The 25,098-nt window shown below is 36.5% G+C and overlaps 4 protein-coding genes across 4 annotated transcripts; 2 read left to right on the top strand and 2 right to left on the bottom strand.

Annotated features, from left to right (window-relative positions):
- Positions 1–38: 38 nt before the first annotated feature.
- Positions 39–10,842, top strand: LOC145203730 (uncharacterized). The gene is made up of 19 exons (XM_080076013.1): positions 39–1,090; positions 1,674–1,765; positions 2,017–2,226; positions 2,613–2,700; positions 2,777–2,946; positions 3,008–3,169; positions 3,749–3,865; positions 3,929–4,040; positions 4,535–4,715; positions 5,202–5,335; positions 5,713–5,927; positions 5,991–6,031; positions 6,642–6,823; positions 7,479–7,621; positions 7,936–8,077; positions 8,175–8,320; positions 8,851–8,985; positions 9,531–9,716; positions 10,277–10,842. Exons 1-19 carry the CDS (start codon positions 958–960, stop codon positions 10,409–10,411), a joined length of 2,724 nt encoding a protein of 907 aa, XP_079932139.1. The 5' UTR covers positions 39–957; the 3' UTR covers positions 10,412–10,842.
- Positions 10,843–10,890: 48 nt separating this feature from the next.
- Positions 10,891–14,937, bottom strand: LOC145203732 (uncharacterized). The gene is made up of 4 exons (XM_080076015.1): positions 14,165–14,937; positions 13,726–13,967; positions 11,578–12,319; positions 10,891–11,159 (listed from the first exon to the last, which is right to left on the bottom strand). Exons 1-4 carry the CDS (start codon positions 14,593–14,595, stop codon positions 11,045–11,047), a joined length of 1,530 nt encoding a protein of 509 aa, XP_079932141.1. The 5' UTR covers positions 14,596–14,937; the 3' UTR covers positions 10,891–11,044.
- A 255-nt stretch (positions 14,938–15,192) lies between these two features.
- Positions 15,193–21,822, top strand: LOC145203733 (argininosuccinate synthase-like). The gene is made up of 8 exons (XM_080076016.1): positions 15,193–15,378; positions 15,482–15,550; positions 15,705–15,893; positions 16,208–16,410; positions 17,839–18,045; positions 19,648–19,844; positions 20,284–20,440; positions 21,321–21,822. Exons 1-8 carry the CDS (start codon positions 15,277–15,279, stop codon positions 21,427–21,429), a joined length of 1,233 nt encoding a protein of 410 aa, XP_079932142.1. The 5' UTR covers positions 15,193–15,276; the 3' UTR covers positions 21,430–21,822.
- Positions 21,823–22,274: 452 nt separating this feature from the next.
- On the bottom strand, positions 22,275–25,058 carry LOC145203736 (uncharacterized). Its single transcript, XM_080076018.1, has 7 exons — positions 24,848–25,058; positions 24,448–24,583; positions 24,244–24,277; positions 23,984–24,168; positions 23,503–23,692; positions 23,254–23,374; positions 22,275–22,781 (listed from the first exon to the last, which is right to left on the bottom strand). The coding sequence occupies exons 1-7, from the start codon at positions 24,863–24,865 to the stop codon at positions 22,518–22,520; spliced, it is 948 nt and encodes a 315-aa protein (XP_079932144.1). The 5' UTR covers positions 24,866–25,058; the 3' UTR covers positions 22,275–22,517.
- Between the last annotated feature and the right edge of the window lie 40 nt (positions 25,059–25,098).

Raw genomic sequence — 25,098 nt, 5'->3', positions numbered from 1 at the left:
AAAAACAAACCTATACTTGCTCCTTTAGAATTACAGATAAGAGCAGGTGATATAACAAAAGCCTTGTTTCAGATTTAAACATTATACTCGAACCTGAATATTGGATCAAGTCAAGCGATAATGTTTTGTAAAAAAGCAGTTGGCCAGTTGTTTGTGTTTTTTAGGTTGCATTGGTTGGGAGTTAATATGGGACAGTACTTTTGAAAATCCAAGTTGTTTGTCTTTAAACTCAAGTAGCCTACACCAGTTGGTCTGTAAGGACAGTTACAGATTAGAAAATTTTATGGCCTGCAAGATTTTAACAGCTATGAATCCAAACATCGAGTAATTTTTACTGTCAGCACTGTAAACATAGCTTGACTGGTAAGAAAAGAAGTAGTCATTCTTTGACCGGAGTACACGCTGACCAGTTGACTGTTTAGCCTTGCTGTCGCAACATTGTCACATAAATAAATTTCTCGCGATCAAATTTCATTGTGGATCAATAGCTTGGCATAGAAAACGGATAGCATGATTACGTACAGTGTCCTCGCGTGAAAAGGGACAATTTTCTGTAAGCATAGAATAGGAATTGTGTCTTGTTTGGACCTAAATTTGCTATTCAGTTGCTAACCAAGACCTGTAATTTTGGATTAACGGTCAATGAATGGTTGCCCCGCTGTTGCGACCAGAATTCTAATAAAATAGTGTTCAGTTTGGATTTATAGTTAGGCAAGGCATACATCGCTGGGAAAATGTAATTTAACAGTACCAAAAAGTATGAAAGTAGCCTACTGCTTAGCATCTGTGTCATATAAGATGAGTTTTGTACAAGTTAATTATTATAAGATAACTTTTGTAACAGATAATAACTTGTATTTATGCGTATAGCAACTGAAATATTTGCTTTTACAGACACAGAATTGAATACCCTTTGCCTTGAGTAGCAAGTTCAAAGAAAACAACAAGACAATAGGGATGGTAGTGTGGCCTGTTCTGTCTCTATTGTTTTTTATTAGCTCTGTTGCCTCACAAACGGATTTAACCTTACAGCCGAATGCCTTTGGAAAATCCGTTGTTGTACGATGCGTTGAACTCATTCAAGATGCTGGTAAGTTTAAAGATAGTTGTACAAGCATACATCTGACAAAAGAATAAGTTGCAAGGTAGAATTGGAAGCAAAGAATAAGTTTCCTAGGTAAAACTACAGGGTGGTCAAAACCCTGGTCCGCGGGCCGCAAACAATTTCTGCCTGCTGAAAACAGGTGACTGATCCCTAAAAATAACAATATATTTTTCGCGCTTTTTGACCATATAAACGCGCTGATTTTTTAAATAACATTTGGGCCTTAAAACATGTCGATAAAAACAGCAAATTCAGCCTTTAATACAGGAGCTTTTCTCCTTTTTCGGCCACAAATGCTTGCCAACCTCCCAGTCTTGAACCACTCTGGTCTGGGATATGCCATGCACTTGCCGCGTATATTTTTTTCGCCCAACATTTCTGCCATAATAAATGCAAAGTGATTTTGGTTCAAATAATACTTAGCAACAATAAGAAAGATACGTTAATTTTCAAAAATGTTACCAATAGCAATTGCTGAAACCTAGAAAATGGCTGCAAACTTTCTGTTGATGATTTTAAACTTAATAGCGTTTATAACAAAAACGTGATAACAGCTTTTTTCTTTTAGCCATTTTTCCACCTGATCATGAAATGCTTCGACGTCTAGCTTATGTAGAAACAAGAGACGGCGAAACGCTTGGAGATGGTGGAATATGGAAGGTGAAATTTAAGATGGTCGATGAATTTCTAACTTCACAATTCAAAACATTGTAATTCCTTCCAAATAGACTACATAATAGATGCACACAAAAAGATCACTTTGGCGTTTTACCAATTCACTGGTTATTTTTTTTTCAGAGCTACAGTCTATATTTACAAACCGCACGTACAAATCAAAGTAAATTTCTTCCCTTAGGTTTTTGCAATCCCGCTGTCAAAGCCTATTCTCAGCCAGTACATGTTTTCTGCAGATTGATGAAGGCAACTTCGACCAAATTAACGCCGAAACATTCAACGTTTCTTCCTTTTATGATGAAATCCAAACTGCATTTGCAATCAACTGGGCCAATGTGGTGTACACAGATTTAAATATACCTTTGTATTCGGCACTTGCTGCAAGACTTCTTCTCGCATACGGGGAATCTCAAAGCACCGTAATTAGTGACAGTGTTTCGCAGCAGGTAATAATTTTGACTGATTAACTATATTTGGATTGTTGTTTCATTACTTGGCCTATGCACGTCGCATGAAAAGACATTGCCTACCAAATCTAACTCGTATTGTACATTGACAACGTAGCTTTCTGAACGAGCATGTTCAGCAAAGGTGTCTAATTTTACAAGCTTTTAACAGCAAGCTGAGATCGGTTTATCAAGACAAATGTAGAACAGATGGTTTTGAAAAGTTGTCATGTCCATACAGCTAAACAAAATCTAAGTATGCGTTTTAATATCACTGTTATATTTGTTTTTGAAAGATTAACATAGAAAACTGAAACCTAAACTACACTTTTAAAGGTATCTTTGCCTTTTTAAGGTAACTATTATATATGTTGTGCACTTTTTAGTTTGATGTTTGGGGTTTTTATTTCTATTCTGAATCACCTCCTATAACCCTAGCAAATTTCACTGCCTTGGTCAACGAATTACCCACCAGTGAGTTACATTTGTTTTACTATATCCCCTCAATTCCTTCAATCACCAATTAATAATATTATGTTATATACTGTAGCATGTCCGTACAGCCAACGTGACGTCGTATTTATGGTGGACAGCTCATCCGTTATAAGCGACGCCGATTTCGCTCAAGTAAAATCGACAATACGTGACGTCATTTCGTTTTTTGACATCAGCAACGACCAAACGCGATTTGGCATTCTTCAATTCTCCGGAATCCAAGAGGTTTGCTATGACGTCATGCGTTACGTCATTAACATGCGTCATACTTCCGGTTGTCTTGCAGAGGGTACTGGAGTTAACTTCAGGCGGAAACACTACAGTTGTTTCGTCCGTTGTTGATGGTTTAACGAAACAAGCTTCTGCCTCGGTATTGACTGGGATTGCAATCACTCATTCACTTGCGATGTTTTCGACGGATCGAGGACCTGAGCAAGGCGTGGGAAAGGTTAGCAATAATATTACTTAAAACAGTGGTTTCCAACCGGGATGAATTCCTCCGAAAATTAAATCTTGAGGGGAGGAATTTATCTTAATTTATCCATGTGATTTGTAAAAAGACACTTAAGCTTTGGGATTATGACACGTGAAGTTGAAAAATATCCAATTTTAAATGATCTTTGTGTTGTTTACCATCTACTACGTAGCACATTAGGGAGGAATGAAAATGTTTTAAATTGTTAAGAAAGGAATTCGTCCAAAGATGTTGGGAACCAATAGCTTAAAAGGTCACACAAATGGCAAAAAAACACTGAGAAGTAGTTAGTTAACCTTCATGATTTTATCGTTATGACAATAACACCTCTCATTAAATACATAAAATAACAAGTCAGTTTATTATAATACACCAACTTCTAGAAGTTTTATGTAAATGTCACATTATATAGAGGTCGCATTACACATTTACCTTCAGTAATACGGGAATCGATACGATTGAGAATGTACAAATAAAATCATTTCTGTATAGAAAGTAGCGTTCAAAGCAACTTAAAAATGCAATCTCGTTAGCCTGTATGTTTGTTTGCAGTTAATAGTTATTATTACGCAACAATCCAGCGAAGATTCAACCGCAATTCCTCTTATGCTTGCTGCAGCGGCCCAAACTGACGTCATTGCTGTCGGATACACCAACAAAATTAACCAGGTAACAAGGCATCGTTTGTAGCAACAATTTTTCAGTTTCTAAACCGTTTTCTTATTTGATCAGAGCGAACTAAGTAATCTAGCGACCTACAACTCAACAACTCATGCTATTCTTGTGGCAAATGCCGCCGCTTTATCCGCAATAATCACCACCTTGAAAGAATCCATTTGTGAAGGTAAGGGTTTAATTCGTTGCAAAAAGGCTGAACAATAGCCGCTTTACAAGTCGTGTCGAGTTTTCATATTCTTTGTAAGTTTTATGCTTTTGACAAAAGTTAGACATAAGTTTTTTTTTCCTTTTGACCAAACTAAGCTTAGTTTATGTAGAAACTTAGTTTTTGTCTAGTCTAGATACTGCTTTTGGTTTATCACCAAAAAGTTTGATAGTTTTTTTTTTTTTTAAACAACAACAAAAGATTGGTTAAAGGGATGTAGTAACATAAAGATTATGTTATATTTTTTCACCAAAAGCTTTTTAGGCATATTGTCTACTTGCAGGATATGAGGTTAGGGATATGTTTTTAACACTAAATTACGGTTGTTGATCTTCTGAGCAGAGTCGTTACATAAAAATTCGATTTTCCAAAGCACCAACCTTGTGTTATATGCTTGCATTTTTCAATATCCAGTTTACCACTTAAATCTACACAAAACAAACCTTCTATTGCAGTGCAAGTAACCGTTAGCACCAACATCTCAATACAAGGAAACCTCTCTCAGGGACAGTCTCAGACGTTCGAAGTCGTTTTATCGATTCCCACTTCGGTCAGCTTCTTCACAACATCCGGGACTGCAAATTGTTACTTTTCAACCACAGTGGAAACGCCAACTTCGGCTCTGCACGATTTTCTGTACGTCCAAGTGAAAACAACAGCTTTAATTTCTTTCACATGTAGATTTAAGGTCAAATATAGCATTACCTCAGTCGTCAATAAGATTGATACACAGTAAACTTCGGTTAAACCGGTTTCGATTAATCCGCATCTTCGCCTAAGTGCAAATAATTTGTAATGTGATAGTAAGGCATTGACTAATCAAAATCGGTTAATCCGGTTCTTCGCCTATTCCGGACAATTATTTTGGCCGGATCAACCGAGGCTGCATGTAGGTATGGGCTGTACGTACATAGGCTATGTGTATGTATTTTGCTTTAACAGCATCATTAGTATCTTATTTAAATCATAGTACGCCAGACCTATTGAAGACGCCATACCGAATCAGTCGGTCATTAAGCATTTCAATATGGCAAGGCATAGACTAGCCTAGTATTAAGCTAAAATGTATATGTTGGTTTAAAATATTAGTATTGTTTTTCACATGACAACGTTTTTGTACAGATTCACGGTAACAGCTCCTGGTGCGACTACAACGTTTATGCTGAACATCACACAAGCTGATACAAACGTCTACTTTTCAGTGGAAGGAACTTCAGCTGGTACTGCAGCATTTGTTGTCCAGATCGGATATACACGTAAGATAATAGAAATCACAAGTTGTGATGCAGTCGTGGAATTTCGAAAAGTTGAACATCCCTAGATCATAAGCTACATAAGAAAAAACAAAGTTTGCTAAGCACCAGTAGATGGCGTAAAGGGGACAAATATTTGAATAAACACTGAGACTGATAAATTTAACATTAGGGACTAAATTTATAATTTGGTTTTATTGTTATTATTTTCTAATGCCTCACTCCAACCCTAACCGTCTGCATTTTCACACAATTTGCTTTTAAATTTTCACAAATGCTCTTCGCGCCATCCATTGGTATTTATCAAACTTAGTCTGATGGGGGTTTTTACTTTAGTTTGTAATAGAATTTCCATTGACCAAATGTTATTTTTTCCAAAGCTCCTACCACAACTGTTCAGGCGACAACCACTGAAGCTACAACAACAAGTCCTAACTCAACTGATACTACAGTAGCAGTAATACCAGCACGTGGCCTCAGTGATGGAGAGATTGCTGGCATTGTTTTCGCTTGTCTCATATTCGTTTGTGGCATCATAATCGCGCTCGCTTACTATTGGTTCACACGACGCGAGAATTTGGTGGGCGCGGCTAAGGTATACATTTTTGGGGGTGTGGCAAATGTATTGTGTAACTGTGAAATAACTTTTTGTTTTTAGAAAGACGAGAGGAAAGAAATGGATGAGGTTCTTATCAAAGGGTATGAGGTTCAAATATGTTTTTAGCAATTAAACCTTCTTGATTCAGACATTAAATTCACTGTTGCTTATGAATATGACTGCAATATCATCAATATTTCTAGGATGTTTTCTTATTTTGATGGACAGCGTCGAAAAAATTAATGATTGGTATCAAAACTCCTAGTTTTAACTTGCGTCTTTATTTCGATCTTAGTTTTAACAATTTTTAGCATATAATTTCGCCCCAGAAAATAGTCAAAAAAGTATTTCAAGTTAATAACTTTAAAGTGCCATATTTTCCCATAACCCGGACTCATAACTGCAAAAGAAGAAAAACGAAAAATTGATACATTTTAGGCTTTTTTAATCTTTAGGGGGTCACGTTATACCAAAGGGAACATGCTAGGTTTAAAAACAAAGTTAACCAATACAATCAGTGCCTTGCACAATAAATTTTATTGCGCGAATGTGCTCATATCGTCCAGTAGCAGAAAGCAAAATTATCGTGATCACATGTGTTTTGATCATATTTTCATTGTACATTTTTCATTGCGTTTTTTGCCCAACTGTAGTTGTGTTTAACTGTATAAGTAAGCATTTACCTTTTTAGTAAAAACAATGTGTTTTTAGACATGAAAACCCAGCCAGCGATGAAACCCTTGTACGCAAACAACTTCGAATCGCTCTAACGAAAGATGACGTCACTGGAGTTGCAATGGCCCTGGACAAATTCCACGACTTGAATCTTGTTGATACAGACGGTGATGTTATAAGGGGAGAACGTCTGTTGAGTTTACATCAATGCAAAGACGGTGGGTTAGGATTGGTTGCAAAAATCATTTTTGGTGATAAGATTTTGCTTTTTTTCAGTGTGATATGGTAACGCAAAGTTATAAGCAGGCCCGAAATTAGGCCCCGAACCCAAAAGTACAAGACCAAATCCAAAACCATTTTTTAACAAAGCCAAAATTATGCACGAAAGGTGGCGAAATTGCGGCAAAAATGGTGCCGAGTTATAAGTCAGGACCGAATCAAGCCCGTTTATTCAAAATAAGCCTGAAAGCCCGGTTTGACGTTCGACTGATTTTTCATAACGGCTACAAAAACACAATGTGCGCGAAAATCCGAAAATTTCGTTAAGTTACAATGAATAAACACAAACATCCAAAGTTTCCGCACTTAAAGTAATAGTCCCGTGATGAGTCATTTTCAAATAAAATATTTTTGAAATCATCACAAAAATAATTTCTTACTTTAACGTTTACTTGGGAAACTTAAATGTTGTTTTAGATGTGTTGTGCATATCATAGTTGTAAGTCATGCCGGATCTCGGACTTGTACTTTCTGGTCAGGTTTCCAGTTTCAGCCCCGCTTGCAACTCTGGTGTCATTGTTCATGTACATTTCAAACAGCGTTTAACGTGATAGATCTGCCCCACCTAATTACTTTTCCGCTTACATTTTGTAGGTTTAAGCTATTCTGAGGAACGTCGTAACATTCGTTATTTGGAACGTTCGATTTTTGAAGTAAAAAAGCGAAACTTTACCAACGATTTGTCGGTTGAATTGCAAAGTGCCGAAGTTATGCTTCAAGATCTGAGGAAAATAGAAGTAAGATTGTTCGGCAGTTTTAAGTCAACGCAGTATAAAACCGTATTACACAACTTGCTGACTATATTCGTGAAATGCTAAAAAAATATAGAAAAAAAGTAAACATTTATTCAGTAATCTATAGTGAAAATGCATGGAAGGCCGGCTAGATTAGGTACAACGCCTTTAATAGGCCTGGCGTACTATAATTTACATATGAGTGTACCGTGGTCGCTGGTCTGACGCTTCATCAAGGGCTGATCCCGGTTTAATATTCATGTTCATCTTATCTGATACCTTTAAACTTTCTGTGATACGCGTAAACTTATTTGCAGAGTCTAATGGAAAGATTGAAATTGGCAATTGACAAAAACAATATGGAGGCGGTGGAAAAAATCGTCATTGAGCTGAAGAGTCTGAAAGGTTACGATCAGGCCACCATCGATCGTATGCTGGACGTATATCGGTGCAAGGGGGGTAAGTACCCGTGTGTGATGACGTCACAGAACGATGACGTCGCATATCAATGACGTCACAAATCGATGACGTCACTTACTTTGCGTTTTTGCGTCAGATTTGGAACAGTCCGTTTTGAATCGCGATTACGATCTGGTAACACGTACACTAGATGTCGTGCGTGACCGGGGTTATGAGTTTGACCTCCCGGTTGAGGTAAAGAGAGCTAAAAGGATGAAGGCGGAATTGGACATGGTCGAAGAGGTGGGGACAGTAATTTGTTCGCACCGTAATTTATTATAATTGTTATTGCTGCCTTTGTTTGTTGTTATTTATACAGTTTGCTTAATTTAAATACGTACACCGAAAACCAATAAATTTATATAATTGCCTACATTGAATGCACATTAATTGCTAAATGTTTTATCTTGCTTAACTGTGGACAAAAAATGTTTTACAGTATGCGTATAAGTTTAAAATTTCAAACCTCATTTTAATGTTCTGACACGTAACTTTAATACAAACACCAAAAAATTGAAAAATATGGGCAATTTTTAATGTGATCTTCACAATACCATTTCAAAAAAGTTTTGTTCTAATGAAAATCATTAATTCTCATTTGAATTGTTGTAGCGTAACATTATTTTTTTTCGTCCGAAAGTCGGTCAGACTGAAAATGTTTAATATTTATTGTTACATTAATATAATTGTGCATGTGATCGCAAATTGTGCATGTGAGACGAAGATAGTCACGGAACAACTAATTCATACGGGGAGAAATTTTTGGTTTGCAGGCCCGCACAAATGTGCTTAACTTGAAACAAAGTGAAGTCTCTGAGATCCGAAGCTATGGTAGCCCACCAGCAGGCGTACATGAAGTAATGACGGCAGTTTACCTAATACTTGGATACAAGGCTTATGATTTAGAGGTTAGTAATTTCAGATTGTCTAACTTAAAGCAACTGCACGTATCTGCATCTTGTGTAGCGAAAAGAAATTAAACCCTTGTTAGTGTTGAAAATGACATCAGACCAAAACCACGAGTTGTAATAATGGGGTCTAACTTTTAGTCCACATGTAACGAACCAGAAGTCCGAAACCTGGTCCAAATCTCTATACCTTTTTAAAGTCTGAATTAGGCACAAAAGCTTGTTTTACCAACATAACTAATTCTGTGGACAGGCGTACCAATATGATCTATGCCTATGGAATATACGGCTGTTTGCAACAAATTAATGCACACCCTATGCGCATGTACAATCGTACAAAGAAGGTGAAATTACAGGGCAAATGTAGCAAAGTTAAATATTAGGTGGACAGTTAAACCTAGGTTCTAACCCGGCGGAAACCCAAACCCAAGCCCAACAAAAAAAGCGGCCTGACGTACAACTCTGAAACTACATGTTCTGTTAGCTATACTAGGCAAATACTAGTTTGTTCCAGTTGCAAAAATCATCTACATATTTTTTTTCAGGAATGGACTGACATTCAGGCACTGATGGGTCGCACAGGTCGTGAAAGTATTCGCAGACAAATCATGGATATTGACCCAAGGAACATTACATTTGAGCAAGCCAATCAGGCTAAATACATGATTGAACCCTTCGACATTCAGAACGTACAAGCGTTAAGCAACGGCCTCTCTATGTTCTATGTCTTTGTAAGTACATGGTTTTGTTGATTTGCAACATTTTTAGCAAATTGAATGACTAAGTGCTGAAACATTGACCCACTGCATAGACGCATCGGCTGATCCCAGTTATGGATTGATGTTCATCTTAACTGAAACATTGACAAATTTTAATTCACAGTTTTGCAGATGGTTATTGACATAATTAAAACAACACATTTTTGCGATTGATTTCTGACATAAAATTTTTATTTTGAGTTGCGTACAAAAACACAAAACACTAAACACAAAGGTATACATTTGACTTTTACCAAAAATTTGTTCAGCATTTTGATGTCATTTAACAGAGAAAAGGTCACTCGTTGATCATATTTTTCTGGATTTGGCCTACCCGTGTTTTTAATTTAATGCGGTAAATGTTGCTAAAACGACACGCAAAAAAGTCGAAAGCCATGGTTTGTTTAATAAATGTTCTTAAAATGTGTTTCTTTTTTGGTTTTTGAAACACTGTCGGTAAAAAGGCACGCTCACAAAAAATAAATTTCGTTGGCTGCATTTAAAAGTCATAAAGCCAATATATGTAATCTTAGACCCGATTTATGATCGAAGAAGTTGAAAAACTGAATGTAAACGACCTTTACTCTCCAACACCATTCCGCACTACAAGACTTAAGCCAAGAACAACATGGAATCAAAACGACGCAGGGAAAATGATTCGACGATAAAAATGAGTTTTTGACTTTTAAACATATATTACACCACAAAACACTGTGTTTAGATTGTATGTTGTTGTAAATACTGTTAAACTTTAGTGTGTTTTTAATTTTTTTTTGTTTGATCAAATAATTGACTTAAGATGTGTATAAAAAGGAAAAAAGTCGTTTTTTATTAGCGTATTCATTGTTTATCGTGATTTCTACATGATCGTTATTTCACCATATGAGTTGATTGTACTTTAAGTTTAGTAATATCCGACAGAAACAGCCCAAACTGATCGAATTTATCTCAAAGATCCCAAAGCAAATGTTTTCTATGTGATGGATTTTCGTGAGGAGAAATGACCTTTCTGATCTCTATGATGAAAAATGTTCAGCACATTTTCAGTTTAATAGATTTTTTTTACGTTTTTTTCTTGCAAATAAAAATCAGTAGCTTTTGTGGTGGCGCTGGAGGTACAGAATACAGCAAAAGGCCGACGGTTGTTGACAAAAAAAGTGTGTGTTGGTGTTCCTATTGGTTGAACTCGAAAGGAAAATGAATACAGTGGCCCATTTGGCATTCTATTGCCCATTTGGTAGTCTGTGCGAGTCTTTAAGCTTGATGGTAATTTCAAACCATTAACAGCATTCGAATGATTTTCATCGCCTGTAAATTGAATATGTAGCTGGCTGTGTCTTCAAAATGCGCGTTCTCTTCTCCTTACTGGCACACGGCAGTGACCTTGATGTTTTGTCTCCATGGTTACCACTTGACCTTTAACACAAAATTTATAACATTCAGTTTATTAGTTGAACATTTAAACCAGGGGTGGGCAACTTTTGTTACTGTGGGGCCAAATACAATTGCGATGATTAGATCGCGGGCCGCACCTTTATATTACACAAAGTGATTTTACTTTGTTGCATACCAAAAATGCCTTGCTACAAGTAAAATTCGCATTTGATTCTAGCAGCATATTGTCAGGTCGCAAAAAATAGCACCGCGGGCACAGTAATCTGCTAAAAAAATATAATAATTGGACTCGTTTGCCAGTACACTTGAAATTCAAGTGTCTCTGCGGGCTGCACAACTTTAATCAATGGGCCGCATGTGGCCCGTGGGCCGCAGGTTGCCCACCCCTGATTTAAACAAATATTTTTCCTGTACAGCTTGATCAGTACATCAGCAATACCTTGTCACGTGTGTCTTGTTAGTTCGACGATTAGAGGAATTTTGCTTACGCGTTTCATACAGTGACGTCACATCTTTTCTGTCGTTGACAAGTGTGACGTAATTCGGCGAGACCGATGAAGCATCTTCGTGTGTTTGACGAAACGAAAAAGAATTTCCGGAAAAACCGCTCGACGGTGATGACGTCTTTCCTACGTCACTGCGAAGATTGATAAGCTCAGATTCTGACGTGGCGTTGGTTTTATGTGAGAAATCACTTTCGATTCGAGGAAAAGGTGAAACTGACAAACACGAAACGTCGCTAGAGAGCCGCGTGGCTATGAAGACTGCTTTCTGCGACAAACGTTCCGGTTTTGTGGGTTCGTATAAGTCCATATGTTGCGTGCGAAGCTTTGGGTAACGCGGTACATCTGAGGTATACGTTTTTCGATCGTGTTTTGGATGTAAAGCACGAAGGTTGCAGTGTCTAGAATAGGCTGTCACAAATGGTGCTGGTTTGATTTTCTGAATGCTTTTTTTACTTGCGGAGTTGTACGGTAAAATTCCTGCAGTTGTGGCAATGCTAAATCTATGTTCTTGGGATTGGTAAGATGGAGAAACGTTGTTAAACTTTATTTTTAGTCTTTCCAGTTCTTTTAGCAGGTTTCCGACTTTGTTGTCAAGGTTGTTTTTCGTGTTTAATCTTCTCCTTTCACTTTCGTCTCTGATTGCTTTTGTATCAGTCTTCATTTTATCGATAAGACCTGAAAAAAGATGATGTGCTGTTTATAACCCATTTGGATTTATGCTATAATACTTGTTTTATAACTGTGGTTCGCTACATCGGAACATTACTCTACTTTTGACTATATTTATAACCATTTGATTAAAGGTGGCTAGCGAACAGTTGTATGGTCATCTCATTAAACACAAAAAGTATGGTTTTAGTTAAGACGAACATTCATGACTGGGACCAGCCCTAAAGCGTTCATGCAGACCAGCGATCACGGCACACTCATATATAAGTCATAGTACGCCAGGCCCATTGAAGGCGTTGTACTGGATCAGTCAGCCACCAAGCATTCCCATTTGGCAAGGCGTAGGTTGGTTATGTATAACGCCTTCGAAGGGCCTGGTGTAGGCTACTATGATCCAAAGTATATATAAAACACTTTGCTATGATCTAGTGTGGTTTTATGTTATGTTTAGTAAGTTATTATATAATTATTGAAACAAATGAAAAGTTGTATATTTGTTCAAAATAGAGGTCGCTTATTAGTTCGAATTGTTAGTGACGTGATAAAAATTAAAAACACAATACTTTTCAAGTGTAGGCTACGTTCGGCCTAACTGCATTCAAATCTCTTTGTCCACTGAACCCTATTGGGTGTTACAATGGCCGCTTTATGATCTTAAAACGCCATATCATCATTGCAGTGTGAAAAAGTTTTACAACTTTGTTTAACTTTCAGGAATCCTGAGTTTGAACAAGTTAAGTCATACGTAGGGTTTATGTATTGTTGCACAAAGGTTGACTGGCGTGCCCTTTTGTCATAAAACTTATTAAAACGCCATTTTAGACATCTACCACAGAAGCAGTACTCAATTACCATTAACAGGTTTTTTTTGTAAGTTAAGCAAAATTAATGTTAACTTCAACTAGCGGAAATATGTCGTGGTGCCTACAGGCAGTGGTGGGATTCATTTTTTTGTCAGCCAGTTAGATTACAAAAGTCATATTTTTCTGCCGGTTATGTTACAAAAAGTCTATTGACAGTAACCAGTAATGCTAACCGGTTCGCCGATCTCATAAAATTTCGTGAGACGGTTCTATAGAACCAACGAACCGACTGAATCCCACCACTGCCTACAGGTCAAAAGGTTGTGTGTGCTTGACACATTCAACTCCCAAAAGTGCTGACACAAACGCGCAAACAAAACCGAAAACCACAAAGGGTATTTCCCACAATAAAACATGGCCGCGAAACCCCTTTAGCCGCTAGAATGGCGTTGCGGGAAAATCAAGTTAATAATCAACTTTTTCTGGGTATTAGTGGGCTGGAAGTTTATCAGTTCACACTCCTTAATGTACCCACAATGGGCACTTGATTGAGAGTCGTTCCTGTGGTCTAAATCAACAAATAATTGTTATTATAAATGGTTCACGTACTTTTCAGTTTGCCATTTGTGGTCTGCACATTTCTAGCTCGCACTTCGTAGAAGGATAACAAGTTTTCGGCGCGTCGCAGTTTAGTGCGCAAAACATATGCATGGCGAAACAACTTTTGTCGATGATCGCGGGAAATTCGTTCGAGAACTGCACGCCACGTTTCCGTTTCCGCTTTTGCTCGTTGTTCAGCGCGCAGACAGTTCCGAATATTTTCTGTTGCAGTTTTGTATTCCGCTTGCAATCTAAGCAAATACGAGAATTTATGAGATTTTTTCAGAGATTTTGCAAGATTAAAAATGCTTTGCATTGACATTTACGCAATAAACATTTATTATTGTTATAATTTTATTTACATAACATTTAACTGGTACAATATTGGTTAAAAAATCTTCATTGGAAGAGGTAAGTTTTGTTCGTGTACGTATGTGAATATGAATACCTTAGTTCTTGTTGTTCCCATCCTCGAACTGTGTCATGATGTTGATTATCAGAAGTTTTCTTTGATTCATTTTTCCAACACTGCTTCGTTGTGATTTCACTGCCTGATGTTGTTGAACAACTTTTTGCAACTTTGCGCTGAGTTTTTCTTTTTTGAAGTTTTTTCTTCTTCAAGCCTTGTTTAAGTTTTTGTTTTTCTCTGTTTCCTGGATTGTCTGTTAGTTTTCCTGATTGTAACGCCTTGGTTTGCTTAATTTCTTTAATCTCACTCTTTGTATTTTGCTTGGGTTTTGAACTTGTATTTTTTATTATATTTTCTGCATAGTTGTTTGTTTTGATTGAATATCTTTTGTCTTTTCTTTGCTTCAATACTTCTGGAGAAAGTTCATTTAAGTCTTGCTTGTGCTTAGCAATACAACAGGAATTACCCATTTTAATTGCTATAGTAATATCAAGCCAGTTTATTAAATTGTTGAACCTAATTTTTTAACAAAAACTTTGGAATTCAATTAATTTTGGTACTACAAAATTTACTAAGGCCAATTCTGAAAAAAATTGGCTCAAATTTCCTTAAAAGCATTTTTCCTTAACTTTACTTTCAAAAGGTTCACAACTTTTCTTGAACTAATTTCCTTGATTTTAGCACTGCCTGGCAATTTCAACATCTTTAAGTGCAATTACCGACTCTTACTTCTATTATTGTCTTTGTTTTTGAAATGGAGTGCTGCTTAAGATGTTTAGGGTTTAAAGTGTCATTGAACGGCCTTTGTTGCTTCGATACAGATAGTTGTTGACCGTCTAAGTAAACATTTGTCTGGTGTTTGAACTGAAGTGTTTCCTTTAAAACAGAACTATGTGTGTACAAAGTTAATTGCAATCCTTTTGCTGATAATGTCAGCAAAAACCACAACCACACAAAATTCTGTTTTTTGTTGTTTTTCAGTTGTTTTAAAGTCATTATTTTTACAAAAACAATCCTAAAAATAATTCAATATATATATTAAAACAGTTCAGTTATTTTATGTTTGCATAAGTTAACTTTATTTATTGATTTTTAAGTTATCCTAACATTATTATTTTTTGCTAATTCATCTTTGCCATTCATCCAAAAAAATGTCCAAGGACACAGTTGTTCTTGCCTACAGTGGCGGATTGGATACTTCTTGCATTCTTGTGTGGCTCATTGAAAAGGGCTACAAAGTTGTTACATTTCAAGTAAGTTTATTAACTTTTATAGTACTTGTAATTATATACATTTAAGCTGTGTGTTTATGGTGCCACCAGATTCAAGGCTCAACAACATATCTTTTTTATTTAGGCTGATGTTGGTCAAGAAGAAGATTTCGAAGCAGCAAAGGCAAAAGCCTTAAAGCTTGGAGCAGAAAAGGTAAACAGATCTTGTTGTATCAAAACATTAGTCTTTTGTCATCTTAACATTAAAATTTGTTTGATATTCCATCGAAGACATACATACTAGTTTGATTCAAATTTTTCTCATTGTCTGCTCTTTAAAAAAATTGTGATTTTAAAATTTTTGACAGGCATTTGTGTGTGACTGCAAAAAAGAATTTGTGGAGGATTTCATTTGGCCTGGATTGCAAGCCAATGCTAAATATGAAGGCCGTTATCCCATGGGAACTGCATTGGCCCGCCCCTGCATCGCAAGAAACATGATTGAAAGAGCAAAATTGGAAGGTGCAAAATACATTTCTCACGGAGCTACAGGAAAGGTATATAAAAAATTTTAGACATGTTTTATTGAAAATAATTTTTGTAATTATTTTACCCAAATCGTGTTCATAATTAGTAAGCTGTAGAAAAAACATTGATCATATGGACAAGGGCAATGGAAATTTGGTAAGGCTTGGCTTTTTAGCCTATTACTTACAATAAAATAGAGTACCGTAATGTAGCTACTCTAGCCCCTGCTACCCAAGTCTTGTCACCAGCAGCACTGAAGAGACTTTGAAATAGTGTATACTGTCTAAATATTATTTAATGGCTTCATGCTTTTATACTGATATGTTCACAATGTTTTTGTTAGGGAAATGACCAAGTAAGATTTGAGATTGCCTGCTATGCTTTGTATCCCGGGGTGCAAATTATCGCTCCTTGGAGGGAGGATGAGTTCTTGGCGAGGTTTAATGGCAGGAATGATCTGATGGAGTATGCGGCGGCCAATAATATTCCAATCAAGGCATCAAAAAGTGACCCATGGAGCATGGATGACAACTTAATGCACATCAGGTATAGAAGTATAATGATGTACTGATTCATCTAGCAAAACTTTGTTATTGGTCCTCTTTTTGAATGAGATATATACATTTTCAATTTAGTTTGTTTTCTTCCCTGCATTTTGTCCACACTTTTTTGCCATGAAATGTTTAATGGATTGAGATAAAACTTTAACAGGTAGTAGATATAATCATGCAGATCAGCTACTACTTTGTTAAATTTGATATCCACAGAGGATACCATGCTAGCCTGAAAGAGTAAAACGCCTTATTGCTGCCAGCCATCACAAAAAACAGTTTCTGGGTACAATGGGTCTTATAAGCATAACTGTTGATATTGCAGATTAAGCTGTGATCTTTTTGTATCAGTTGAGTGGTACTTTTGCAGTTGATAGTTAGGGTGCCCTGACAGCCACATCGCATCATTGCCTTTACTGGCTGTTGATATAAACACTTTTGGTGGACCATAATTAAACAATGATCGATTGAAACAATATTTTTCAGGACTTTTATTTGGATCATTTTAGTCTGGTATTTTATCGGTTGTGCTGTAAAATCCTTGCATCTCCCTAAACTAAACGGAAATTTTAAACAATGTTCGAATTACATAAGGCTTATGTAATTCGAACATTGTTTAAAATTTCCGTATGTCATAAGGCAACAATCCCTTATTTGCACACAGCCACTGTAAACCCAAAATACTAACAGGTGTTAGGGATACAAAATGCATATTTCAGGTTGTTCTGTTTTAGAACGCAGATTAAACAAGTTTTGATTTTGTTAGCTGTTTTTCATCATTACAAAAAAGCTGTCTTTTAAACTAACCACTGCAAATTAGTTGTAAACAAACAAAAAACATAAAATTTGTGTTTTTGTTCAATGTTTTGGCGCTTGAAACAATGCGACAGGATTCCTTTTTGTGGTTGACTTTAGCAGGGATGGTTTGTTTCTAGAGCCCCCTTGACTCGTCTTACCAACGTTATTCCCCAGTTTCAGTTTCGCAGTGAGCCAAACTTAATCATCCGTGGCCTCTCACAACATAACGGTTCATTGAACCTTGCAGCTGCAGCTTGTTCAGCCATGATACTCCACCATTTTGCACTCCATATCTTCTGAACGTTGCACAGCTATTCACGGCTTGATGATTATTCAGTGAATTTATGTCGCTGTGTTTTTTTACCAAGCAAACGAATCGTATGGCTACACAAGCAAATACGACCGATCTCTCGTCACCAACTGAACTAGTCTAATGAGACCTTATATGTCGAAACAGTGTGCACCGTCTGCAGCTTATCATTTATTGGCTCGGTGCTTTTTCATGTAAACTAATCCCAATTCAACTGAAATGATTTTGTAGTAAAACATTGGTATTATTTAAGCTCAAAGCCGAAACATAGTGCCATCTGGTACTGGTATTTAACCGCGTTGGTTTTCCTTGCAGTTACGAAGCTGGCATGTTAGAAGACCCAAACACTGAAAGTCGCAGCGACATGTATACCATGACCTGTGACCCCGAAAAGGCACCAGACAAACCTGAACGTCTTTCGATCTACTTCGAAGGGGGAATACCCATCTCCGTTACCAACAAAGACGACGGGGCAAAAGTGACCGGCGCCTTGGAACTTTTCCTGTACCTGAACAAAATTGCGTAAGTTGATTGCAAAGATAATGTATCAGACTTCTAAATAACAATATTTAGAGGGTCAAGGCCTAAACTGGATATATTTACTGGACCTAAATTCGCCAAAATTAAAAAGTTGTCTTAAAATTTTGAGAGTTGTCTGGATGTTCTAGAAAGAATACATATTCTACTTTTATTATAGACATGGCTGATAACGGACCGAGGCAATTCACAATATGTCAACCAGTAATACGATACTGTTGGCATATGCACAGTTAATGCAAAGGCTTAAAGTTAACCATTTTAAAACTGTAGTACAGTAATATGATCCTTGCAAACAGATGATTAAAAGGCGAAATATACACTGACCATATGTCCGCCAGTTTTAACCATTTTACAACATATGTCAAATTTTACGAATTTTAACGGAAGGCAATTACAAAAACGTTTTCTCGAAAATGTGGCTCTAGTTACAACTGTTTTGCATACAGTCTCCACCATAATTGTTTATTTGTATTATGTTCAAAACGCCTGACTAGATCGGGGCTTCAGGTGATTTCAACAGGAGTAATAAATATTTTAGTGTAGTTTGCATAATAAGCCCCAAATATTCTTGACTTAAAATGTGCAACAAATGCTCCCAAAACATTCGTGAAAGGGCAACATTTTTTACTTGGTCAGCAATAATGACAAGCGTGCGCGGTAGTTCCGTTCGTGGTCACAACGAAACCTTACATTTGGAACAACTGTCGCAAAAAAACGAGCACGTGAGTAAACTTTAAATGTACCACTGTTTGAAACCATTTACTGTTTGCTACTAAAATTGACACGTACTAAAGGCCTCAGCAAAAGAGAAAAACATAAAGACTTTTAAGACCAGTTCTATTATAGATTATACTGCTGCTGCTTGGAACCCCTAAAAGTCATTGAAGTGCAAATCGCAGGTGTTTATACGCATGACAAGAGCACGCTGACAGGTGTAGGAATTTACCAAGGGGCATAAATTTAAAAAATGGTGTACTGTACTTTAGTGAAAATTGTTTATTTAGATTTCCATCAAGTGCTGAATGTCTGAACAAAAACCCCGATTCTAACACTACATTTACATTTAGAATGATTTCTTTATTATTTCTCAAGTTTCGGGTACTTCAACGGCTAACCGCTATTCAGTTTTTTCAATGGTGCTTTGTTAATCATTTCTTCGGGGGTAAAACGTCTGCCAAAACCTTTTGACCCTTGTGTATTGCGTTGCGTCATTGTGTTTGCTTTAGGGCGAACTCAAGTGTTAGTATTGGCCGTTTCTGATATGCTGAGGTGGCTGTCTTTAAAGTGAGATATGAGAGCACATAATGTGGCAGGTGTTGTGTGTACTTGCGGTAAATAAAGCAGTTTTGCCGACTCATTTTGTGTGAAAAAGTTCCAACCACATATATTTCAACAGTAGGTCTACGCAACTGTTGGACATGGGAATTTATAATTGGTATTTTTAATTGCGTAATTATCTTGGTGACGTAGTTTTGTTGCATTTATCAATTCGAAAATTGAAAAACACTAACAATTTCTGTTTAATAAACTGTTTAAACCTGCATATTTTTTAAAACCTAACGATTTAATCGTTTGTCCCGCTAGAGGGAAGCATGGAGTCGGGCGCATAGACATCGTCGAAAACCGTTTCATCGGTATGAAGTCGCGGGGTTGTTACGAAACTCCTGGTGGAAGCGTGTTGCTTGATGCTCACGAAGACCTGGAACTGCTAACCATGGATAAGGAGATCAGACGACTCAAGGAGTACCTTTCTGTACAGTTTTCAACACAAGTGTATGAAGGTATGATTTACATAACTTTTATACTTGACTTTTACGGAAAGTCTAATAACACCATAACTCACGTCAGTCGTACATTTAGCTAATTTTCGATAGGTGGCGCGAAGCACAAAGTCCTATTGAAAACAGTATCTCAAAATATGCTGACGGTTAGGGCTATTGGGGTTGGGGTTAGGTGTTATCATTGAAAATTCATTGAAACTAACTCTAAAATTTAGCTTATAATGTAAAAAATTTAAAACCTGACTTCCCAGCCCTACCCCTCTTTAGCCGCTAAAAAATAATTCCGCTCCTGCGCCACCTATCAAAAATTAGCTAAATGTGCGGCTGACGTAAGTTATGGTGTTAGTAGCTCTACCGACTTTTACCTACAATTACAATTTCATACAATCGATTTGAAATTTGTTGTTGTTTTTACGATTGCAAATTTGTGTCACCAAAGGCAAGTGGTACAGCCCGGAATGTGAATACACAAGAGGTTGTATTGCCAAAAGTCAAGAAGGTGTTTCAGGAACAGTCCACCTTAAATTGTACAAGGGCAACATTATGATCACTGGAAGGGAATCAGACCAATCCCTGTACAACCAGGAACTTGTCAGGTGTGTATGATTCCTGTCTGTTTCAAAAACTGTTTTTCGGACGTGTCCAAGGCCAAGTTGTTAGCGTGCCCAAAACCTGCTACCCAAACCTTCAATATAAGCCCGAAACCCGGACTCGACCCCTAGAGTTTAAGCCTCAAACCCGGTACGAACCCGAAAGTATATAAGCCCGAACCTCAAAGTACAAGCTCGAAGTCTGGCACGAACCCGAGTCGTTTTTAAAAAAGCCTGTTTAGTCCCGAAAGTTTTTGATGACTGGCCGATAATAAAGAAGTCTTCCAGAACGGACAACAACCTAAACAATACGTTTTAGGGCTGTTGGACATTAGGTTAAGTTCAGCAGCCAGCTATTGGTTGCGTAATATATATTTAAAAAAAATACTGACTCAGAATATTAGGCCAGACCCTAATCAAACCCGTTTGAAAAAATACCAAAGCCAGAACCCGGCCTGACAACTCTGGTTTAAAGAGAAGAAAGTGTCTTGTTGACAATTATATCAGCCCAACAAACCATAAAAAGCCTTTGAACCTACTCAGTCGGTCTAAAATGTACTAACCGTTGAATGATTTTAGGTTCAGGTCATTGTACCTATACAATTCTAGATATTCAGCTAAAACTTATTTAGTTAACTTGACTCAGGTTAAGGTGTTTTGGTTGCGTTTTGTGGTTAATGCAAGTTACACGACTTTAGCTAAGTTGGCCTACACGACTTGCAATGACTAACATTGGAAAATGTTTTCAAGTGACAAAATCGGTGAATGAATTTACATGGAATATATATATGGCATCTTCAGTACCTTATTCAAATAGAATCATGTCTGATAACAATCTACCTTATATGCAACTTCCGTATAACATAACTTCATTTTGTTTACACAGCATGGATGTTGCTGGTGATTATCAGCCCCGAGATGCCCAAGGGTTTATTCGCATCAATGCTCTTCGTTTGAGGGAATTTCAACGTCTCAAAAAGCTGCATGGAAATTAGATGCTGAACAGCAAATGAATATTTTGCACAACCTTTAATTAACTGTTTTTTTTTGTAGATAGCTTTGAAGTTAACAAATGCGATCATGTAGTTAACAAATGCGAAAAAGGGTCTTGTAAAGTATCTTGGAAACAATAACCTGTCATCTATTCTAATCTACTGACTGGTCAAATCCAGCCTAGCTGTTTTTGTGGTAGAAAATGTGCATTTGCCAAATTACCAAAGATTATTTGAGTACTGTGAACTCATACAAAAGTTGTTACTTAGCTACTATAGCTTTAAAAGTGTGGCTTCCGCTAGTTTGTGTATAGATGTGCAATCTCTAGTTTTCACTTGTCAATTGCCTGTTTTTAGATTAGACAAATAAAATCAACGTCTTTGTGAAAACTCCAATCAATTTCTTTTCGTTGATTTTGCTTTGGCGATTCAAAACAGTTTTATAATTGACTTTGGTCCTAACTGAATTTTAGGAGGCTTGCGATGTCCCTTAGCTGTTGATTTTCCAAAGCGCGGCGTGGGACATTAGAAACCTTGAAATAAGATTCAGTTCACGACTACCAGAGTCACATGTCTACATTGTCCTTTACACTTCGGTTAGAAGAACAAGGCAACCTTACATCCAGTTGTTGTTTTTTCATTGGGGAAAATCTTGACATAAGAGGCTGGCTGACATTAGCGATTTCCTTGAACTACAGTTCAAGGCCTATTGTCATTTTTGAAAAAAAAAATCCACGGGAAACCACATTCGCCACGATACAGTTTTAGATCATTTCCTAAAGAGAAACCCTGACCAAATGTTTGTCAAAGGTATTTAATGCAAAAAAGCCCCAAAAGACAAACATTGATTGTCGGTTAAAACCCACCTCCTGATGATTTTTTACTTATCAATATTGTTCCATTTGCGAATTAAACTGTACTGTACCAGTCTATATAAATAGAAATGCAAGCGCAAAAACAAAATACAAACGCAAAACATAAGGAAAATATACGTCAATTTTGAGACCAAGCACATAAAATGCCTTTGATAAACAATAAAATGACACAAATCCAACATGCAACGCACAAAGTAATAAAAACGAAACATAATTCTAAAACTTGAATCCCCTAATCGCCACAGGAATTTCGAACCAGATGGTATCATCACCAGAAAGTGCAACGTCTATGTCAGGGTCTTCCACATCCTGGCTTCGCTCTGTGGTCCAATGCATAGGTAGCGAGTGTCTACGACTTGATGGTAAGATGTTGTTACTGGGTAACGGTAAGCCTTGTTCGTTGAACTGGGCATTGCAGGATTCGTTGCACGTTGGTGAAACCAGCTCGGCGACTTCAAAGGCGCTATAACTTCGTCGTTTCTGTGATAATACGTACACTGGTTGATTAATATTGTGTTTTTAATTAGTTCAGCGTCGTCTATCATGGTAGTAAAAAATAAACGGTTTAGTACTTCAAAAGCAATACGCGGATGTGTTAACATGTAATCTGTACGCTGTTTTTAAACCAACTGGTAACAAGGTATTTTGAATCCAGTCCCACTCTTTATGCCCAGTTGTGGCATTCGCAAGTGACATACTTGGCTTTTTGGCCTGTTAGTCATAACAAACGTCAGTGCCTTAGACTGGCTAGACTAGCCTGTGTAGCCAATATCTTGTCACCAACTGCACTGATAAAACCGAGGTCAAAACAGTTTGCAATGTGACCAGCTAATTTAATTCTTGGTTGTGATTGGTGACCATTAAATATATGTATAGACATTATAGTGCTTGGCCCAAGGTGGGTAGCTTACTGAAAATGTCCGTAAAGATGTCATTCTACCCTTAAACTCACTTTAATTTTTGAAGCTTGGTTGATGTTAAACAGTGTATTAGTGTGAAATGGCGATTGAAGATATTGACTTGGTGCTTGCAAGTCAATATTCAAGTGCATCATGTGGCGTTTTTTCAAAAATCTGCAAAATAGATGTATTTAGCCCTAATTTAAACACACTTCTAATTTTGCAGTCTTTGAGAACAAATTTATTTTTTAACTTTGCTATTTTAATAACATTGTTCTTGAAATATGTAATTTGAGTTTTACTTGAAATTTTCCCAGGGTTTAAGTGACTCTCCTGCAAGTTTTCGCTTTCCTTTTATGAGTAAGATGTTTTTGGTGCACCTTAACTCTTTCTTAAACGAGGAAGATACTTGCATAAGCAGCAAATTTAGTTTGTTGGTGTACTGCTGAATTTTGGCTGCTGTTGGCAACTTTTGAGAGCAAGATTTAAAGTCTAATAACAAAAGTACATTCATAACTGTGTGTATAGATATTAGTCTGACAATGTTTTTTTTAAATAAGAAAACAAAAACTATATTAGAAATAAACTTTTTTATGTAATACAGTATTTTATTTTGAACATAACATTTTTTTGTTTTTTTAATAAACATTGCAATTGCCCAATAATCCCATATGAATTGCCAAGTACAATTAATTATCATGTGACCAATTAAAAAAATATGCAAAGTTTTAAGTATATTATAAGTGTAAAAATAGTTTTTCTGGTGCCTTTTTTTTCACGTACCTTTAGGTGGGTTAACTTTGATGGAATATACCTCTTTGACAGAAACTGGAGTGGAGCCCATTATTAACACAGCTTCAAAATTGTCACAAAACTTTAAAGAGTTATTAACTTGCTCCTTTATTTCATCAAATTGTTTCAAACATAGTTGACACTTTTCTTGGTTTTTGATGGCCTTTAGTTTCACCCTAAATGATAAGTCACAAGCTGCGCTAGATACTTGATTTAAACCAAACAAAGAACAGTAAAAAATGGCACAGTACCTGCTCTTTTTGCAATCAATTTGTGTGAAACTGTCTGAAAACAATTGTGATCAAAGATTTGACATGCATGAAAACTACAATTGGTTCTACTTAACTACCAGTAAAATTTACTTTTATTTAACAAAAAATCACCGAACACAACCAATTATTACAGCAAAACTGCATAGCTTTGCGTTGTCATATTTTGTGTATTGGCTTGCCTACCTCTTATGTGCCTTTTTAGGATTTGTGTCGGTGACGGAATTTGACCTCGAAAATACATCAACAAATTCATAAATTCTATGACCAATGAGCTTGTAATATCAAACAAATCCTCATTTAGATCAACATCAAGGGACAGCTAATCAAAGATTAAAACAGTCATTAAATTTTGACAACATATAATCAACAAGAAACGTTTAAATGATGCTTATTTTCAACAAAAATCACATTTTAGTTTTTTTTTAGAATGTAGTTCTCCACATGCCTTAAATACTAATAACAAAATTTTTTTAAAGTGTTTAGTATAATAAAGATTAATAAACTTGTACTATAAATCCCTTTAGTTCTGGCTTAAAAGTTTAAATAATTTTATTTACCAGCCTAAAACTTAAGAAAAATATACCTTATGTGTGTTTTCCATGTTGTTAACTGATTAAGTCCAGTCCACTAAATTCCTCTAGTGTTTAAATGTGAAGACGGGTTGTTATGCAACACTGATACTATAGTTTTTCATGCGTTTTCCCCGAAAATTGTTTGTTTCGTTATAGTAAAAAAGATAAACAAATAACAATAGCAGATTTTAAAAATCGTGCCAAAAAATCCCCTTATATTTCCCGTTGTCATGAGCTAAGCTTATAGTTACGGAAAAGATAT

This window comes from Phallusia mammillata, chromosome 8 (assembly GCF_965637545.1).
Source record: "Phallusia mammillata chromosome 8, kaPhaMamm4.hap1.1, whole genome shotgun sequence".
Classification (NCBI taxonomy): Eukaryota; Metazoa; Chordata; class Ascidiacea; order Phlebobranchia; family Ascidiidae; genus Phallusia; species Phallusia mammillata.
The sequence above is the reverse complement of the archived record's forward strand: the minus strand, read 5'-3'. Positions and strand labels throughout refer to the sequence as shown.

Excerpts from the sequence above, each read along its gene's own strand:
- LOC145203730 (XM_080076013.1), top strand. The coding sequence starts at position 958 with ATGGTAGTGTGGCCTGTTCTGTCTCTATTGTTTTTTATTAGCTCTGTT. Across the intron at positions 3,170-3,748 it reads CTGAGCAAGGCGTGGGAAAG|TTAATAGTTATTATTACGCA; the intron begins GTTAGCAATAAT and ends GTTTGTTTGCAG. Across the intron at positions 8,078-8,174 it reads CGTATATCGGTGCAAGGGGG|ATTTGGAACAGTCCGTTTTG; the intron begins GTAAGTACCCGT and ends TTTTTGCGTCAG.
- LOC145203732 (XM_080076015.1), bottom strand. The coding sequence starts at position 14,595 with ATGGGTAATTCCTGTTGTATTGCTAAGCACAAGCAAGACTTAAATGAA. Across the intron at positions 13,968-14,164 it reads TGGGAACAACAAGAACTAAG|ATTGCAAGCGGAATACAAAA; the intron begins GTATTCATATTC and ends GTATTTGCTTAG. Across the intron at positions 12,320-13,725 it reads CACAAATGGCAAACTGAAAA|GTCTTATCGATAAAATGAAG; the intron begins GTACGTGAACCA and ends ATCTTTTTTCAG.
- LOC145203733 (XM_080076016.1), top strand. The coding sequence starts at position 15,277 with ATGTCCAAGGACACAGTTGTTCTTGCCTACAGTGGCGGATTGGATACT. Across the intron at positions 15,379-15,481 it reads ACAAAGTTGTTACATTTCAA|GCTGATGTTGGTCAAGAAGA; the intron begins GTAAGTTTATTA and ends TTTTTTATTTAG. Across the intron at positions 18,046-19,647 it reads CTGTACCTGAACAAAATTGC|AGGGAAGCATGGAGTCGGGC; the intron begins GTAAGTTGATTG and ends TTGTCCCGCTAG.
- LOC145203736 (XM_080076018.1), bottom strand. Across the intron at positions 23,693-23,983 it reads CAAAGTTAACCCACCTAAAG|ACTTTAAATCTTGCTCTCAA; the intron begins GTACGTGAAAAA and ends TTTTGTTATTAG. Across the intron at positions 22,782-23,253 it reads ACCAAGCTTCAAAAATTAAA|AAACGACGAAGTTATAGCGC; the intron begins GTGAGTTTAAGG and ends GTATTATCACAG.